This window comes from Brassica napus, chromosome C9, assembly GCF_020379485.1.
Source record: "Brassica napus cultivar Da-Ae chromosome C9, Da-Ae, whole genome shotgun sequence".
In the NCBI taxonomy this organism is placed as follows: domain Eukaryota; kingdom Viridiplantae; phylum Streptophyta; class Magnoliopsida; order Brassicales; family Brassicaceae; genus Brassica; species Brassica napus.
Genome location: NC_063452.1, coordinates 59,889,445 through 59,908,412, shown reverse-complemented (window position 1 = coordinate 59,908,412; position 18,968 = coordinate 59,889,445). Strand labels below are relative to the sequence as shown.

Below are 18,968 nucleotides of genomic sequence, written 5' to 3'. Positions count from 1 at the left end.
AAATTTCTAATAATAAAAACTTGTTTTAAGGTGTTTCAAAAAAAATTTGCTATTTTTATTATTAAAAGCTATGTATAATAATGAGCAAAATGAATAAATAATGAGTTAAATTTTAGATATGGTCTCAATATTTTTTTATCCTTCTTATTTATGTTTAATGTAAAATAATTGTTAAAGATACACTAATTAAATTTTACTTTTGTTTTAGAATAAATAATTTCGTAATTTTTAAGGGTCTTAGAACATTTATTTTTTGAAGTTTTGTCTTCAACCTGCCCTACATATATTTTGATTTACTTGTACCACCTATATTTTCAAATATATATATATATATATATATATATATATATATATATATAATCAAATTTGAACAATGTTCATAATCTTATTTGCATAATATTTTTATTTTCTTGAACAAAATTGTTATTAACAAATTATGTATTGAGATTAAAATTCTATATTATAGGAGTCTTTGGATATCATATGATAATGCATGATATGTACTTTGACATTTTCTTTTAAAAAAAATTAATACATATTCGGAATTAAATATTAAGGTTTCAATACTTGTTAATGCAATTTCTAAATTAATATATTTAATTAGTTTATATGGTATATAGTTTAATTTAAAATATATATATATATTCTGAATAGCTATTAAATAGGATTTTTATTCATATGATTTTATAATCATATATCTTGTTATAACATAAAAAAATTAAATCACTGCTCACAAAATTTTTAATGTAGGATTTTTTATTATATAGTTAATGGGATGCTTAACATCTTTTTATAATATAAAATTAAACTAAAATGATGGAAAATACAAAATTGTTATCAAATCTTTATTAATTAAAATTATTAATTGTCATATATATTAGTTATATTATGTAATTTTGTAATGATTTTTTTTTGTAAACTACTACTAATCAATTTGATAGTTAAATTAATAAAATGCATAATATATGTTTAAATAAACCAATTTTCTTAAAGATTCTAAAACCATTATTTTTTAATATATGTTAAAATAAACCAATATTTTTTAAAGTTACTTTAAATACATAGTAGATGAAACAATAAGTTTACATTGCTTAAGTGTGTTATAAAAAGCCTTCGAAGTATAGAGTTTTTTTGTTTTAAAAATAGTGACAAAAAAGATTTAAAATTTGTTCGAAAGGTTCTACGATAACGGGTTTTTTGGTGGTATGTCATCATGTTCGACTGGGCACATGGATGTTCTATTTTTTTTTATCATATGGTTTTCATAGATATTTATCTACTTTTTTTGTTTTATTTATTTTATTTTAAGTTTAATATTTGGCAAAGACACAACAAATTATAATGGATTAAGATACGTATATTCTTTATACATTTTCTTTTTACTCTTTACGGTGTTTTGTTGGCCAACGCATAGTTTTATTTTTGTATAAAATGAATTTTGCTACCTACATTGTTATAATTTTACATTCATGAAAAATGAGTAGAAAATGCTTAAAAAAAATGGTTGCATCCAACCAACCAAAGAAACGTTTGAAGCATCAAAAGTAATGTTATTGTGAGAGAGATGTGGCGTAAAAGGAAATCAAAATTGATATATAATTTCCTTCCATTCCTCTCCTTCGACTCCAAATCGAAAGCCCTGACTTAAAACTTTTTACAATTCCATGACTTTGGAACTGGGTTTTATTACCATGACTTTTAATTTGTTAGTTTAGACTGAGCGTAAGATGTTTACAACCTTTTTAGCGTGAATTAAACTCGTACCGTGAAACTTTACCGGTATGGAAACGTCAATTACGTAGGAATTTTGTTCGTGTAATTTAAATTAAACCAAGTTAAAGAGGTTTTAGTTTATTAAAAAATCTGATATAACTTAGGAAAAAAACATTTGTGTTTCTCGGTATCTTATTGTTGACATAGTCTAAAGTTGGAGCTCAAGCTTCTGTTCAAAACGAAGATAGTGGTGACTGGAGAATTGAAAGGCTTGTGGGGACGGATTAACCATTCCGACCTCTTTCTTTCTTCTTCCTCCTTCTTAAAAAGACTTCTTCAAATTTTAATTTTTTTACTTTCAAATATGCAAAGAAAAACAATGGCGACCAATTCGTCTCGTACCAAATCAACCGGCCCTGTGCTTTGGAATGCGGCCATCATTGTTGGAAAAGTATTTCTGTAAATGGAGTGGAAAAGACGATGAATCTGTGGGAACCATCAAACTGGAGGTACGTATTTATAAGTTTGAGATCACGAAAAAGCTGAATAGTACAGAGGTTTTGAATTAATGAGAGAGTTAATAGAGATTGAATGCAAGGTTTAATGGTTTCTTCTTTAAGTACGGTACTCCGTTAGTCAGATACACGGCTCGGGAAAGAGTAAGAGAAAGAGATTAGGGCCTCTCTCAATGTTGACGACGAAGACGGTGAATGAATTCTTAATAGGCTGATATTAGGTAACACATACTGGAAGCCCAAATATATGGAAGCAGTTCACTAAACCCAAACAAAAAGATTACAAATCACTTAAATGAAACACACAGCTTTGCTAGAGAGACACGACTTTAACCAAATTGATAACGTGGATGTCGACATGGACTGTCCACCTAGGAAAGAAGGAATCTGTACTTTATATATATATATAGATGTCTATCGTATCTTTATACATGTTAAATAATAAAGATAAATAGTAAATAATCATGTATAAACATGCGTTTACTCATGAAATAAAAAAAATCAAAGAAAGAAATTGTGACAATTAATCCATGATTTTTTTACTATTTTGTTGTTGGAATTCAACGAAAACATTTGCAAGTTTCTCTTATAGGAGTATTGTTAACGTTTAGAAATTCAAATGAGTTTTTTAGAATATATTTTACTATTGAAGAAGACATTCTATTAAATTGATTTATGAATTAATTATTAAACACTTACAGTATGACACATGTAGAATTAGTTTCTCATATATTTGTTAAAATTTGTGCAAAAGACGACTCTCATTTTCTTAAAAAAATCTTTTCATTTTCTTATCCTAAAGTACCTATTGAGAACTGTCTGATGTTAATCACTGATCTAAATGTACAATATTATTTCTCAATGGACAATACATCATAAGTTCACCTGATGTAGTAGTTAGTTTATTTTCACTTGATTATACTCACGAGTCACTTCTATATATAAATATATATATATATATATACGTTTGTAAAACATATACGTTTATGTGTAACAATAAGTGCAGATTAGTATTATATCGACGAATTAAGCATGCAATAGAACAACGAATCAACATCCAATTAATTGCTGTATATATAGAATATGCAAAAGTATAACGAAGATCAAAGTTGATCTTAATCATCATTTTATTAAACTTCGCTTACATCATACTTATCCCATTATATAGGTTGACGTACCATGTGATGATTCTAGCACCGAAAAAAGCAGGAACCAATTAACTCTATATTACATTACATACAATACAAATACGTAAATTACGACAAAAATGCATATCCATATATAATATTAGTAATGAGATTGACATGTACAAAAATAAAATAAAAGAAAACAAGACTATTTTATGTGAACCAAATCTTTGTGATCTTTACTGTGGTAAATTTGAGAAAATGCGAAGAAATATTTTAGGGTTTACAAAAAAAAAGAGGATTATAGGGTTTATATATTATCACCGATATCGGCTCATCTAGGTTAAATATTATTATCGTTTTAGGGCTTTTTATTTTTTGCTCTTGTCACAATTTTTTACGCTCTCTCCTTACACGTGAAACACACCCTCCAATATCTATTGTCCACGTGTCTACGTTACATGCCCACACGTAAAGAAAATGTTGCAATCACCACGCGCCTAGGGTTTTTTTTGGGCAAACCGTGGTTGTGACCAGAATCGCAGATTAGTCTACGTGGAGGTCTCTCATTGGGTTATATTTCCTATACTATCACACAGAAACGTAGGCATAATGTCTTGCTTTTTTTCTAACGTAGGTAAGTTGGGTTTCCTTTTAAGAAAGCAATGAAATCTTATAAAATAAGTATGTTTTTATTCTTATTCAATTTTTGGATACACCCTAATAAAGCTATATGTATTAATGCTGAGATTTTTTCACTAAAAGGTAAGAAATATTACACAGATAGAAATGTATCTTTCCTTTTTAATATACATCTATGACAATAGAAAGAGTGCACCCAGTATATAGAATAGCACGTAGACTAATAGAAATATGAAGACCAGATGGTGAATGGTAGTGCCAAATGTTCAACAGATGAGCTGTTTTTAGTCAAGAAAATGAGAAATTTTATATCAATAATAATTACTTTTGTTAGAATAAACTTTCATTCTGACCCAGAAATCCCTCATTGCAAAGATAAGAAGAGAGCCACAGATTCTCTATCTCTTTCTCAACAGCCTCTCTATATAAGCCACAGAAGAAAAGGTCTCCCCTTCCCCCTCTCTCTCTCCCTCGTTTTGCTAGGGTTTCTCGAAAATCGCACTCAAATTCTACTCATCTGCCAAAACAAACCAGTCCTTAAAAATTCAATCTTTTTTTTGACTACCGTGTGTTTCTTCGTTTGCTGCTTAAGATCTATAGCTAAATCTCGCATCGATCTATTCCTCGCTATCTCTGGTTGGATTTCCACCAGGTTCGTGTTTTCCAACATAGATCTACGATTCCTTGGATATATGTTCAGGTTTCGGATCTTGTGGGATGATATCTAGCTTGACTCGTAGCTGACTTCATGTTTTTTTTTTCATTTAGGGCTCCTTACTGTTTGTTTACACGTCCCTTAACTCGTTGTTCTTATTTTGTTTTGTTTTTTTCTTGTCTTTACGTACGGACTATTCACGTGCATATAGATCTGACCCGTATTTGGTGGGTCCTTGTTTTCTTTTGTGTGATCGTTTATCTTTCTTAAACATATGCATGTGGTTAATCTTAAGTGTCTTATCATCTGTTACTGTGTTCTAAATAATTTGATATAAATCCTAAATTACTCAGATCTAATTCTCTTGACCCGTGTTAGAGTTTGTGATTTGGATAATTATATTGAAATGGGTCCGTTATATAATACTTTTCTTTTCCTGGTTATGTAGAAAATGTAAACGATTTTGGGGGTTCTCGTCTATGAAAACCCTAATTTCATGTCGATGTTGAAATACTTGTTAATGTTGAGTGCTAAATGTTCACTGTCTAAAATTCACACGACTGATTTTATTTGTTTAATGAAACAGAATGTTAGTGAAGAATTTCGTTCTTGATTTTATGTAGACCTTAAGGTCTTAAATTTTATTTTCATGGAGCTGTAAAGGTGGATGTTGGTTATGAATGTTATTTCATGTGGATATTCATGGAATATGGTTGAACATAGTGGTGTAAATTCATATTGCTTCTTTAACTAATTTAGAGTTATATTGGGGGTCATATATATGTGAAGTAAAGATTTTGAAGCATTGTCTCTTTTTAAGCAACAACAATTTGATCATCATGCGTAGCTATGTCATGTTGTATATATAATTCTTTTCATTTGTGATGCTAATAAATATTATCATGCATTATTTTGCAGCTCTCTGAGGAGAGATCGTATAATGGTGGAAGTTATAATCACCATTAAGACAAAATCTTTTTCAAAGCAAACCAATGGGATCCTCCACTAAGGTCAACTCAATCGTCATAAATCTCACAGGCGCTAACAACGAGATTGGTATGGTAGGATGTGATGGTTTCTCCATATGGTGAGCCTACTATATTGAACTTATATTTTCAACTTCCCTTGTTAGCGTATGATTATGTTTCCAATTACTTTGATAATTAATATTGTATATATGATGTGACCACTGCAAATTATAATAGCAAGGTACACGATGAGATGACATGAATATATCGAGTTTTTCTTCTTAAATTAATGCAGTGACTTAATTGCTGAAGGGAGAGAAACTGATCCTAAAAAATATTGGCCGTTTCCAGAGGAGAGTGCTAGTTTGGTAGACAAACAAAGCGATTCTCTTCCTCATTGGTGGCCGCCTAGCTTGGGCCGCACCAGAAATATCGATGCTGATGGGACAAATGGTATATTTAAAACTCATTTGGTTTTATATATGTTCTATACTATTACTAGCTGGATGAGGTGGCTTGAACTTATGCACGTGAATGATTGCTTTTAGAATCTGGACTGCCATCAAATTCAACAAGTATAATTAGCACGAACGGGCTCAATGGCAGCTCTTCGATTATCCCTAGTCAAAGCGAACTGAATTCACGAACTGCCATTGATCAAGAGAGACTAAGGAATATTGATATTGCAGGTATGCATCTGTGTTGAATTGATATCAAACTAACATGTCCCTTTAGCTTTTACAAACAATCATATTTATCAAAGAAACTAGGTTGGCTAACCCTAGATACTTATCAGAAATAATCCTTAACTAAATTAGAAACTATACACACATTTCTTAATACAATAGAATATAACCATATACGATATTTATTGATAAGTTATGTGTTATTTTTAATACTATAATCAACATATGATATTTTATGGAAAAATAGAGTTGTCTGATATAGCTCCGATATCTAAAAACACATTTCCAGTTTTTAACATAAATAATGTTTTTAGTTTTTCACATCAATAATGTTTTGGGAAACAAGTATCGATGAAAATAGTAAAGATATTAATATATTTGAATTTAATATTAAAAATATGTTGCATATCCGTTTAAGCCAAGTAGTTATAAGTTATTTAAATTCGGTACTTGCAAGTTTTCAAGTATTTATGTGCATCCCTAACGGATATGTTGGGGACAACAGTATCATCTTAAACCGCATCGGGAACTCCATCAAAATCCTTTTCCATATGCTTAGTCGGTCTTCCATGACTCACATCAATATTTTTTTTTTTTTGATCGAATATAAATAACTACTTTACTATCAAAAGAATTTTGAAAAAGCATAAACGTTAAATAACAATTTAAATATTTAATCAGATCAATGTTATTACGATACCATGTATAATTAATATCAAGCTGACTTGTCCCTTAAGATTTTATAAGCAATCGTATTTATACAATAATAGATTGACTAACCCTAGATATTTATAGGAAAATATCCTTATCTAAATTAGCATATTATATATAGAATAGGAAATATATATAACAGCATGAATAATATATTCTTCCAGTAATCTGCTTGCTTTAGTTACATAACTCAACGCAGTCATAATCATTTCGTATTACCATTTTCTCTTGCAGGCAGTGCTGTTGTGGTGAATGAGGATATAAACTGCGAAAGATCCCAGGTTGATGATCAGAGAGGTATAAAGTGTTATTGGTCTAGAAAATTTAAGTATGCATGCAGATGAAAAAAAAGATAATTATTTCGTTTAAATATTTTCGCATGCAGATAACGCTGTTGTGGAGAATGAAGATGTTAACTGCGAAAGACCCCAGAATGATGATCAAAGTGGTATAATTTTTTCTCTGGTCTACCAAATTATATTGTGAAGATAAAAAAAGGATAATCATTTCGTATTATCATTTTCTCTTGCAGACAATGCTGTTGTGGAGAATGAGAATGTAAACTGCGAAAGATCTCAGCAGGATGATCAGAGAGGTATACAAAGTGTTCTCTGGTCTAAAAATTTTAAGTATGCAGATTAAAAAAAAAAAAGATAATCATAATTTCGTTTAAACATTTTCTCATGCAGATAATGATGTTGCGGAGAATGAAGATGTAAACTGCGAAAGATCTCAGAAGGATGATCAGAGAGGTATAAAGTTTTATCTGGTCTAGCAAATTGAAGTGTGCAGATGAAAAAAGAGAATTATTTCGTTTTATCATTTTCTCTTGCAGATAATGCTGCTGAAGAGAATGAGGATGTAAACTGTGAAAGATCTCAGCAGAATGATCAGACAGGTATAAAGATTTCTCTGGTCTAAACATATCAAAGTGTGCAGATGAAAAAGACAATCATTTTGTATTATCATTTTTTTCTTGCAGACAATAATGCTCTTGTGGTGAATGAGGATGTAAACTGCGAAAGATCTCAGAAGGATGATCAGAGAGGTATTAAGTTTTCATTATAGAATTCAAAGATCGAAATAAGAAAACTCTTATTATTAGCTTAAGAAAATAACTCAAAACGGTAGTTATCAATATCTAAACTGTGTGTCACAACTTGACATCTTCTTATATAGAGAGTAATAACTCTTAATCCTATCAGGTAACATATCTGATAACTCCTAAACATATTATAAATCCTTAATTTTCAAATCTCAGTAGGATTAGATCTTTAATTTGCATCTCAAAATTACTTTTCCTTCAACTTTAATCTAACATTCTCTAGTCTAACAAATTAAAGTGCGCATAAAATAATAAAAAAGGCTAATTTTGTAAAGCTCAATACATTGCAGCTACTAGGTCTAGCAAGAAAGTTCATCCACCTCCGTTTAGAACATACGCCCTTCGGAACAAAACCACAAAGAATTACGCAGTGGTTGAACCAATAGGAAACAAGAGAGCTGAGAAACAACCAAACGTGGAGCAGCTGGCCGTGACTGAGATAGCTGCTTGTGCTGAAGACACGCAGCCTGAGGAGTCTGAGAGTAGAAGCCTTTTCATCGGTGGGGCGCCCAGTACGAGAACTAGGAACGTTCGCACGCGGAGACTCGCTGAAGTGAATGGTAAGCGTAGAGTTCAAAAGAGGAAGTGCCGACCTGGGAGCACTACACTGAGCAGGAATATAAGCACAGCTGGTGCAGCTTCAGGAAATGCCTCCAAAACCGTTGAATCTGCTCATGGTACTGAATCAACTGAAAGTGAGTTTGACAAAGATCCTATTAAGGGTAAGAAGAAGAACGTAAGGTTCCAGGTTGAAGACGAGCTTGATACAGAACCTGAACCTGAGGTTGATGACGAGAAGGATGAAGATTTTTATCCTTGGGCTAAGAGAACTAAGAAGGTCAAAATAGCCAAAAAGAAGAGAGCTACAACAGCAATAAATCCCAGTAACAAGGCTTCTTCGAGTGTGCAACCGTCATTGAATGAAACCGAGACGGTTCCTTCTCCACCAAGGGATCAGGGAACTGAAGAAAGAGTGGGCACTTCACTTGACGATGAGTTGGCTTCAGATGGATATGTCAGAAAAACTAACGCTCCTCCGGTTAATGAAAGGCAAGAGAATAATCGTATGAGATCAAGCTATGTTCCAGTGTTTGGTAATCCTTCTATACCAAACACAGGTAGAGGGCTGGGAACTGGACCGGGTGCTATTTACTTCGGCAGCGGCAGCAGCAACAGGACCAATCAAAGAAACACCTCTCCTTCAACACAAGTTGCAGCTCAATCTACCGTGCCGCAAAAGGTACCAACTTTGCATCTATATTGCTTTTATATAATACCGTCCTAAATCCGTTCTTTTTAATTTAAAATATTCAGTTTGTGGTATGAGTTTTCTTTCACATGTCAACTTATTCGCTACGGTTAGAAGTTGATTATTTTTCATTCTCTATAATCAGTTTCTTATTGCACACGTATGGTTTCTGTGATTAAGCAAATGGACTAGGATTATAAACGTGATTGATTTAATTACTTGTCAGGATGCTTCTGTACCAAATACAGATAGAGGACTGGGAACTAGATCAGGTGCTATTTACTTCGGCAGCAGCAACAACAACAACAATCAAAGAAGCACCCCTTCTTCTACACAAGTTGCCGTGCCGCAAAAGGTACCAACTTTGCATCTATATTGCTTTTATAATACCGTATAAAATCTGTTCTTTTTTTTTTTTTTGATCAACAAAATCTTTTCTTTTCATTTAAAATGTTCAGTATTTGGGATGAGTTTTCTTTCACATGTCAACTTATTCGCCACAGTTGGTTGTTATGTTTTCATACTATATAATCAGTTTTTTATTGCACAAGTGAATGGACTAGGATTATAACGTGATTGATTTAATTACTCGTCAGGATGCTTCTGTACCAAACACAAGTAGGCTGGGAAGTGGACCGCGTGCTATTTACTTCAGCAGCAGCAACAGCAACAACAATCAAAGAGACACCCCTCCTTCTACAGTGGTTGCAGCTCAATCTTCCGTGGCGCAAAAGGTACCAACTTTGAATCAATATTTTTAAATCTGTTATTTTTAATTTAAATATCACTGCAGAGCCAGCCCTGAAATTTAGGGACCAGTAGAAGATTTATTAAAGGTTTCAGCTAAAATTTTTTTTGGTAAATTGGGGATCTAAAAAAAAATTTTATATAATTTTTTCCAAAACTTTTGGGAGTTTAAAGCCAATACTTCTTAGGTTTTTCTCCTGAATATCAGTCTGTGGGATGGATGATGCTGACTATAATCTGTTCTTTTAGCTTAAAATATTCAGTTAGGGGATGAGTTTTTTTTTTTCAAATATGACAGTCAAACAAACTCTCACAAGTCAACTTATTCGCCACAGTTGGTTGATTTGGTTTCCGTACAACTCTTTATCAGTTCCTTGTTGCACACGTATAGTTACTGTATTTAAGTAATTGTACGAGATTATAACCGGATTGGTTTACTTTTCAGGATGCTTCTGTTTCAGACAGAAAAGGGAAGGGAGTTATGGTCCAAAGCCATGATGAAGAGGTACCACAAAAGCCAAAAACACCTTTTCTGTTCGATCTCAATGAGACGTATGAGGATGTTACCTCGCTGGAGGACAACACCAACGCAGCAAGGGAAGAAGACCGTGTCCCGGTTAGATCAGAACAGAGCTCCGTTGAGATGTTCACACCAAGGCAGAACTCTTACATGGCTTCTTCGTCAGTTATGCCTCCTCCGGTGCAAGAAAGCCGCCGACGCAGCTCAATTCTGTTTCCTGGACACAGCCCCCAGTGGATGGGGAATGTCCCAATGGCTAGTCCTTATCATCATCCATCTCCATCCACCTATCAGGCAATGCGTGTACCTCCTCATCACTACGGAGCACCTTCTCCACCAGTTTGGGCATCATCCATGATACCACCACAGTATCATCATCATCATTTCAGTCCTCCTGCTCCTTTCAACATGGATTATCCGAGTATGTTTGCACAAGCACCGAGCAGTGAACCGCGGAACCTCAGCTATTATGGGGCCAACTTGCTGAACCAAGCGATGATGAGCCGCATGGATCCTCGGTTTAGATCAAACACTCCCGTTGACCACCATGGGAACTTTGGTTTCGCTCCGAGACATGTTCACCCGGTTAACCAGTTTAACCAAATTGTTGAGCTTCAATGTAGTCATGAGAGGTCGGTTTATTCTAGAACCATCAGTAACCAAGGCAGATTCCAGCAAAGGAGAAACGCAGCGAGCTTCAGCAATGCCTCTACATCGTACGCAGCAAACAGTTCTGGTTCCTCTAGCTGCGTTGTTAGCCGTTACCCTGGTGAGATCAGCGAGATAGAGCCAGGGAATATCTACTTGGTACATGAAGAAGATCTGCATGTGCCTGAGCGCATTTCGGAGTTTGAGCAGGCTGATGAGGAGCAAGCTGGTCCAATTACAGAAAGTGGCTAAAGACAGACAACGTGGAAGAGATTTGTGCAGGTAATTTTCTAATCGTTTATTAGAATTTTCTTGGTTCATCAATGACTTAGTAAAACCATTTTTATTTTGTGCTGGAAACTGGAACACTACTATTTGCACCTTACGTAGTGTTTTGTCTACATTGCTATTAGTTAGAACTGAGCTTTTATTTCGTGTTTAGTTAGTAGAACAGAGTTCAATCAGTCTCTTTCTCAGATTCCTTGTCTTCATTTCTAACAAAACATGTGTTTTTTCTAAAATGTGAAACAGGTACTAGGAGGAAGAGAGCTATAAAGAGACGCCTAGTCCTGCAGAAACCAGTGAAGTCAATCTTCCCAGTTTCTCCGGTTCTTGGATTTTTGAACTTTTACATTTCTTATCCCTTTTTTTATTATTATGTTTGGTAACGCATAAAACATTCATCGTGTGCGTATACCTTAAGTTATTGTGCTACCCTTGTTGGCTTTGGTTTTCGTATTTTCGGATTATCTTTCAGACTTATTTATTTATTCCGCTGGATTTGTCTTTTTGGGTCGACCAAAATGTTGCCGTTATAGCCGGCTTGAAGTTCTCTTTTACATTGCCAGCTTTCTATACTTGCATGAAAACCTTTGAAAAAAACATTAGAAATAGTTTAGGTCTTTTGATTCTATTGTTTGGATGATGATAAAGTTGGAAGCGGCGGGTAAGAATTGATTATGGTTCTTGAATGGGAACAAGAATTTAGAAGCTAGAGTGAAGAGAGAGTAATCCCTGGTTTCATCAAATGTAACAGGACAAGGAAGATGCACACCAAACTCTGAACTTAAGCATTGATATATCTACAGTTGTTTGCGTACTGTAACCTTAAGAAGCTCATTGGTGTAGATCACAAAGCTAACTTGTGAGCGGTGATAGTAAGAAGATTGAGACAATGGATTAAAAGGGATAATTAATAATACACAGTTAAGGAAAATTTTTCGAAAAAAAGAGTAAGGATTATATCAGTACAGAACAGATTTACAAGTGTAACATATAAGTTTACCCAAAAAAAAGTAATAACATATAATCCAAAAATTATGGATATGCAATATCACATTTATTTTGATGATACATTCATGATGAAGACTGCTTAAGTTTTTTATTCTTAATTATTATCTTTTGCGTCACTGCATGAGATCATTTTCTACTACCACGAATGACATAATTTTAAACGTAAAAATTGAGTTACCCCACTTAAACTTGAGCCGAGGAGAATCTGCAAACCCTAGCTTGTGTATAAACAAGGCCTTGTCTACAAAAGTAACCTTTGGAAGGGCTACAATGTCTGTCTTCTGAACACACGCAATTCCCTTCAAGTGCACATCCATCATACTTGGAACTTTCTCTCCCAAACAGAATCTCATCTGACCATTCACTAGAGAACATCATCTTAGGATCTAACTTGTTCTTCACTTCCAAGAATTTGTCAAAGTTAGGTCCATACTTTTGCTTCACGCCAAAGAAACCACCTTCCTATTCTTCCCCCAATGAGGCTTTGCGCCGTCTTTGACAAACGCCATCTGCTCCATTTCCTCCATCACATCTTGGATCAACCTCGGGGTCAACGCATCATCCGCTCGGTAATAATTGAAGTCAATGACCACAGAATCTTCTGTCTGGCCAAGATAAGCCTTAGAGCCCTTGATAAAACGTATGAGTATACCATTATAGATATCTATCCCGCAAAATCTTTCTGGTTTCAAGTCTCGTAGCTTCTTTACGTCTAGGAAAAAGTCTCTAAACCTTGAAACGGGGAATATCGCAGTCGTTTCGTAGAATGAAAGACCGTTATATCTCGGGTCCCATGAGCAAGAGAGATCAATTCTAAAGGAAGACGAGTAAAGACAAGAACCAGAACTTTGGAGCTTGCCTTGGGTTCCAATAACCGGATATCCGGTAAAGAATAAACCATTGTTCTTTAAACCTTTTCCAGTTAATTTCTTGTAGGCCAACGTAGCATCCGCCGTTTTGCATTTCCCATTCTCGCTCTTACTAGTTTCAAGTGCCTTCTCTGCAACATTTTTTAATCCAAATATTTTTATTTTGAACTTCTAAACCGGACATAACCGGATATGGTATTGCTGTTGACTATATGAGAAAGGTAATTAACTAACCTAATGCTCGAACCCCTTTGGAGATCAAGATAGCATTGGACTGAAAACCAATGAAGTCGTTGACTCCGTTGCCGGAGACATCGTCCGGTGATCGGTGATCATAACGGTAGACCGCAGTGTTTCTAGAAGGATACCAAGTTAGAGCACCTCCATTGGAGGTTTTTAGAGAGGGTTCTAAAAAAAAACCAATAAAAATAAATGAAAAAGAAAATAAAACCAAAGATCCGGTGCCAAACTAAGGGGTTTTGGAACCACTAGACACCCCATACGTGTTCTGTTCTTATTGGCCGCCTCTCTTTCTTCTTCTATGGTTTTTTTTTGTGTCTGAGAAATCTAGTGTTGTTGCTCTCCTTCTCCAGATCCGTTCATTGAAATCACCTTGTAGGTTCGAATTATTTGAGTTTTTGTATTGATTTGAAGCTTGTGAATCTCGTTGGAAGTGAAATTTGGTTTTGCTGATGAGATTAGCTTTGATGATGAGATTTGAGATTTAGCTTTGACTTTGTATTTGTTTGTATGGAGATAGCTTCTCACATGAAAGTAATTGGGCGTGATTGAGTTTCCAGATGGATTACCTCCTACTACGTCGACAAGTATGTGTTTTTTATCTTTTGCTTCAGATTCATAAGTATATATCTTTTGGAATAAAGGTTGATAACTTATGTTGAAAATAATATATAGGGAAAAAGGAGAATCTTTCAGAGATGGAGCAGCAACTGAAGAAGGCAGAAGCTGCTCAAAGGCGAAAAGTTCAGATTGAGAAGGCTGCAAGAGAGTCCGAGGTTAGTGTTATTTCTCTATCATCGCTATGAGCATCTAAAGTATTTGTAAGCTCATGACAGCGATGGTCTTGGTTTTGTTTCTTCAGGCAGAAGCCATTAGAAAAATTCTAGGATAGGATTCGAGCAGGAAGAAGCGTGAAGACAAAATTAAAAAATGGCTCAGGTACACAGAGAAGCCCACCTTATTTTTGATACGTTATTTCTGAGTAAAAACTGAGATGCTGACAATTTGTGTCATATGCGTTGATGAATTGATAACAGGAGAAAGCTGCACACGAGGAAAGGGCCTCAACAAGCTACATCAGGACAATAATGGGTCCTAATGGAACAACTGTTTCATTTCCCATTGACAAAGTGTCTAGCCTGTTTGATCCCAAACCATCTGGGTATGGTTCTTTTTCACAAAACTCTGTTTAGTTATGTCTCATATATGTTAATGAGAACAATTGCTAAATCAGATTGTTAATGAGTTCATGACAAAGCTTCCTCTCTGCAGTCTCAAATGTTACAAGGTAGTTCAGGAGCAGCATCAGTAGCAGACTGCACCGGTTTAGATATTGATTTGATTTTTTCTGATACAAAAGGTCAAGAACTCAGCTCTCTGAGTTTATAGAGATTACAGGACATGTTTTAGTTTTTCTTTTGCTTTGCTTCAGACTTGTCTGATTGGATATAGTTCATTTTTCATATGTGAGATGAGCTCATGTTTATTTGAATTTTTATTTAGGCTTTTCTTTCATGTTTGTTTAAAATTTCTAATAATAAATTTGTATTTCTGTTTTTAATATGTTTTTAAGTCATATTTGTTTAAAAATTTTATGAAATCTAATAATTTATAAGTTTTATAAAATTTAAATTTAATAATTCAATTTCTAAAATAAAATAAAAATTAAGAGCTTCATAGGAGTTCTCCCAATGGACCTTCTCAAAACTAATTACAATATTAAAGGTTCTAAACTTTATAAAGTACACAATTAACAATTAAATTAATTTTAAGAACCCATTAGAAGCTCTAACCAATGGATGTGGTCTTATGTCTCCAAACTCGAAATTCTTCCCATACTCCATGAACATGACTTCAAGAGCCACGTCGGACGTGAAGTTATACGTTATACTTCTCTTGATTGCTTTCTCAATCGAAAGCTTCACCTATAAAATGAGATTGGCACACAATAACAAAATGAGAAAATATACTCCCTCCATTTAAAATAATATACATACTAGATTTTAATCCGCGGTAACATTTCATTTATAGATATAAAATTTTATATTATTTTGTATATAATAATTTATAATAATATATTGCTGTCATTTTAAAAATAACTTAATAGATGATATATAGTTCTAAATATTAAAATTAAACATATTTTAACAATTTTATTTTTTGTAAAAATTATTACATAATTTATGATATTAATCATTTTAAAAGGTGAATGCTATTTTAGTCACTTTAAACGGTGAATGATATTTTATTTATTTTTCTTAATGAAAGTATTTTTCAAAATATATTGGTTTACCAATTCAACATAATTTTAATATGCTTGCACAAAAACATAATATTAATATGTAATTCATTAATTACTTCTATTTTAATATAATGTAGAATATACTTATAAAATTTATAAAATTAGCATATAATTTCATTATTTTTTTTATAATAAAATTTTAATTAAAATTAATTTATACTACTAATTGTGAAATTAATCAGTGCATTGATTAAAAAATATTTAAATTTTTAAAAAGATTTTGTTAGATTTTTTCTCAACAAATTTTGTTATTCCTAAAACTAAAATTTAAATTTATAGTTAAAATGGATTTGTTATTAATATCCTTATAATTATTTAGAAATGTTATACATTAAATAAACTAATATAAACAATTAAAAAATTATTTGACTATATGGACCTAGACTTATAGTATGGCTATTTTGTAGTAGATAAAAATGGATAAGATTTTTTTTAAAACAAATGTTAAAACTATATATTTTAATGTATTTTATTATATAATAATTATAAATTACAAATTTCTATTATTGAAAGTTATAAAAATAATTAATCACAGAAATAATTTGATTTTAATTAAAATTTAATATATTTTACTAATATATATATGAGGATTTTAAAATATTAATCATTTTGAAATGGAATGAATATAAACAAAGAACATTTTAACGCGTTATGTGATACCTTTGAGATGACTCCTAAAACACCTAATGATACTTTAACAGCATTAAGAAGCTCATCATCTCTCCCTTCTTCTATACTAACAACCTTTGCGTAACCTTCCGATGAAGTGGCGGGAACCACAAGGTTGATTCCGACAACATGGTCATGAACCGAACCGCCTCGTCCTGACCACGAGCTTCCGTGGGACCCAGTACTAATCAGACCACCGATACTCACTCCTTCCCAGTACGGTGACATTCTGATGCTAAACCCAGCTGCTTCCACTTTATCGATCAGCTCTCTCAACGAAACTCCCGAATCAGCCTTAATCGTTAACCGTTCCGGTTCGATTTCGATAACCGAGTTGTATTTTGACGTGCTAATTAGCATTGCGTCTGAACCGGAAGGACAAGCGAGTTTAGCTATGGTGCTAGAGAATTTCGTAACGGTTTTGACCTTGAGATTGTGCTCAGACGCGTAAGCCACGGCTTTAATAAGCTCCTCCTCCGTCGTTGGGTAAGCGACCTTCGCCGCTTTGCAGTTTGTCCGGTCAGGCCACACGCCGTACGTGTTCGAAACGGTGCAGCCGGTTTGATCGCATTGAACCGGTAGTTGTGGTGGTACGGAACGGACGGTCCAAGTAATTACGAGGAAACATAGAATTAAAAGCAATAGTGTGTTAGAAAAACGCATGAATATACGGAGAAATTATGTGGATCTGTTAAGTTTTTTGGAGCTTATGGTAGTGACTAGTGAATCACAGATGGAGAACTGAGATCATTGCTTTGATGGAAATAAATATTTGCCAGATTTCTATATTATTAAAGTTGAATAACACGAGATTATTTGGCAACATGGATAGTAATTAAAAAAAATAACAATGTTTGAAAACATGGATAGCAGTAAATTAGAAAAAAAATAATAGACTTATGCTATTAAAAGAATTGAAACTCCATTACATTGTATTAAAAAATAATGGATCTATGTTACTTGATATATATATCTAAATCAAAATAATAATTTAAAATTAATTTATACCAAAAATTCATTCCAAAATATACATATATTCAAAATTTGATTTTTACTAACATATTTTCCAATAACTATTATAAAAATGCTTTCAATATATATAATAAAAATACAATACAAAGCCTAATTTCAAACACCAACTTAAATTATGGTTTTTATATTTCATTTTAAATTTTAAAATATAATATATGTGATTATTTATATGATTGTACGTATAAAATATTATTAATTATAAGAAAACTTATTTGATGGTACGTATAAAATACAATTAATTATATGATAACACATATTTTGTAACCTATGATGACACATATATGATACATATATATAGATATATAATAGTGATTAGGGGTGAGAGTTCGGGTTCGTTTTCGGGTCTTTTTGGGATTTCGTGTTCCGTTAAGATTTGGTTCGGATTTGGATAACCAATTTAAATAGGTTTGGTTTAAATATTTGGATAGATAATTAATAATTATTTAAGTATTTTTGGAGTTTTGAGTATTTTTTAACTATTTAAGATATTTACGTTTAATTATTTGTATTTGTTTTCAAGCATTTATGCGAACTTAAAAGTATCATATATATTATTGATGTTTTTATATATATTAAATCTAAAAATAATTAATATATATAAATATATAAATCTATTTTGGATATCCAAAATACTTCGGTTCGGATCGGATTAGGTTTTAGTTTTTCAATTACCAAAATTTTGAATAATTCGGATATTTAATCAATTCCGTTTCGGATTTAGTACTACTTATTCGGACTGGGATCGGTTTGATTCTTCGAATTCGAGTTTTTTGCCCAACCCTAAATTGTGATATAAAAAACAAATTGCATCATATTTTTTAAAATAATACAAAGCCCAGTTTCAAACACCAACTTAAATTATGGTTTTTATATTTCACATTAAATTTTAAAATATAATATATGTGATTATTTATATGATTGTACGTATAAAATATTATTAATTATAAGAAAACTTATTTGATGGTACATATAAAATACGATTAATTATATGATAACACATATTTTGTAACCTATGATGACACATATAGGATATATATATAATAGTGATTAGGGGTGGGAGTTCGGGTTCGTTTTCGGGTCTTTTTGGGATTTCGTGTTCAGTTTAGATCTTTGAGGATTTGGTTCGGATTTGGATAACCAATTTAAATAGGTTTGGTTTAAATATTTGGATAGATAATTAATAATTATTTAAGTATTTTTGGAGTTTTGAGTATTTTTAATTATTTAAAATATTTACGTTTAATTATTTGTATTTGTTTTCAAGCATTTATGCGAAC

The 18,968-nt window shown here is 32.6% G+C and overlaps 1 protein-coding gene, 1 long non-coding RNA gene and 1 pseudogene across 4 annotated transcripts; 2 read left to right on the top strand and 1 right to left on the bottom strand.

Annotated features, from left to right (window-relative positions):
• Positions 1 to 938: 938 nt before the first annotated feature.
• Positions 939 to 11,556, top strand: LOC106424533 (protein EMBRYONIC FLOWER 1-like). The gene is made up of 13 exons (XM_013865297.3): positions 939 to 5,739; positions 5,916 to 6,073; positions 6,169 to 6,309; positions 7,252 to 7,314; positions 7,403 to 7,465; positions 7,550 to 7,612; positions 7,707 to 7,769; positions 7,853 to 7,915; positions 8,000 to 8,065; positions 8,413 to 9,362; positions 9,598 to 9,726; positions 9,968 to 10,105; positions 10,564 to 11,556. The coding sequence occupies exons 1-13, from the start codon at positions 5,645 to 5,647 to the stop codon at positions 11,536 to 11,538; spliced, it is 2,967 nt and encodes a 988-aa protein (XP_013720751.2). The 5' UTR covers positions 939 to 5,644; the 3' UTR covers positions 11,539 to 11,556.
• A 1-nt stretch (position 11,557) lies between these two features.
• Positions 11,558 to 17,587, bottom strand: LOC106424508 (annotated as a pseudogene).
• On the top strand, positions 13,793 to 15,249 carry LOC111198096. 3 transcript variants are annotated; one of them, XR_007329086.1, is made up of 6 exons: positions 13,793 to 14,067; positions 14,209 to 14,275; positions 14,364 to 14,464; positions 14,551 to 14,627; positions 14,726 to 14,850; positions 14,923 to 15,249. It is a non-coding gene; the product is annotated as an uncharacterized LOC111198096 (long non-coding RNA). The 3 variants fall into 3 exon arrangements; XR_007329085.1 differs by having other exon boundaries at positions 13,827 to 14,063; positions 14,961 to 15,249; XR_007329084.1 differs by having other exon boundaries at positions 13,845 to 14,067; positions 14,961 to 15,249.
• Positions 17,588 to 18,968: the final 1,381 nt, after the last annotated feature.

What these genes read in the sequence shown, in the direction of transcription:
- LOC106424533 (XM_013865297.3), top strand. Translation starts at nt 5,645, where the DNA reads ATGGGATCCTCCACTAAGGTCAACTCAATCGTCATAAATCTCACAGGC. An exon ending in TCAGCAGGATGATCAGAGAG is followed by an intron (nt 7,613 to 7,706) that starts GTATACAAAGTG and finishes TTTCTCATGCAG; the next exon opens with ATAATGATGTTGCGGAGAAT. An exon ending in AATCTACCGTGCCGCAAAAG is followed by an intron (nt 9,363 to 9,597) that starts GTACCAACTTTG and finishes ATTACTTGTCAG; the next exon opens with GATGCTTCTGTACCAAATAC.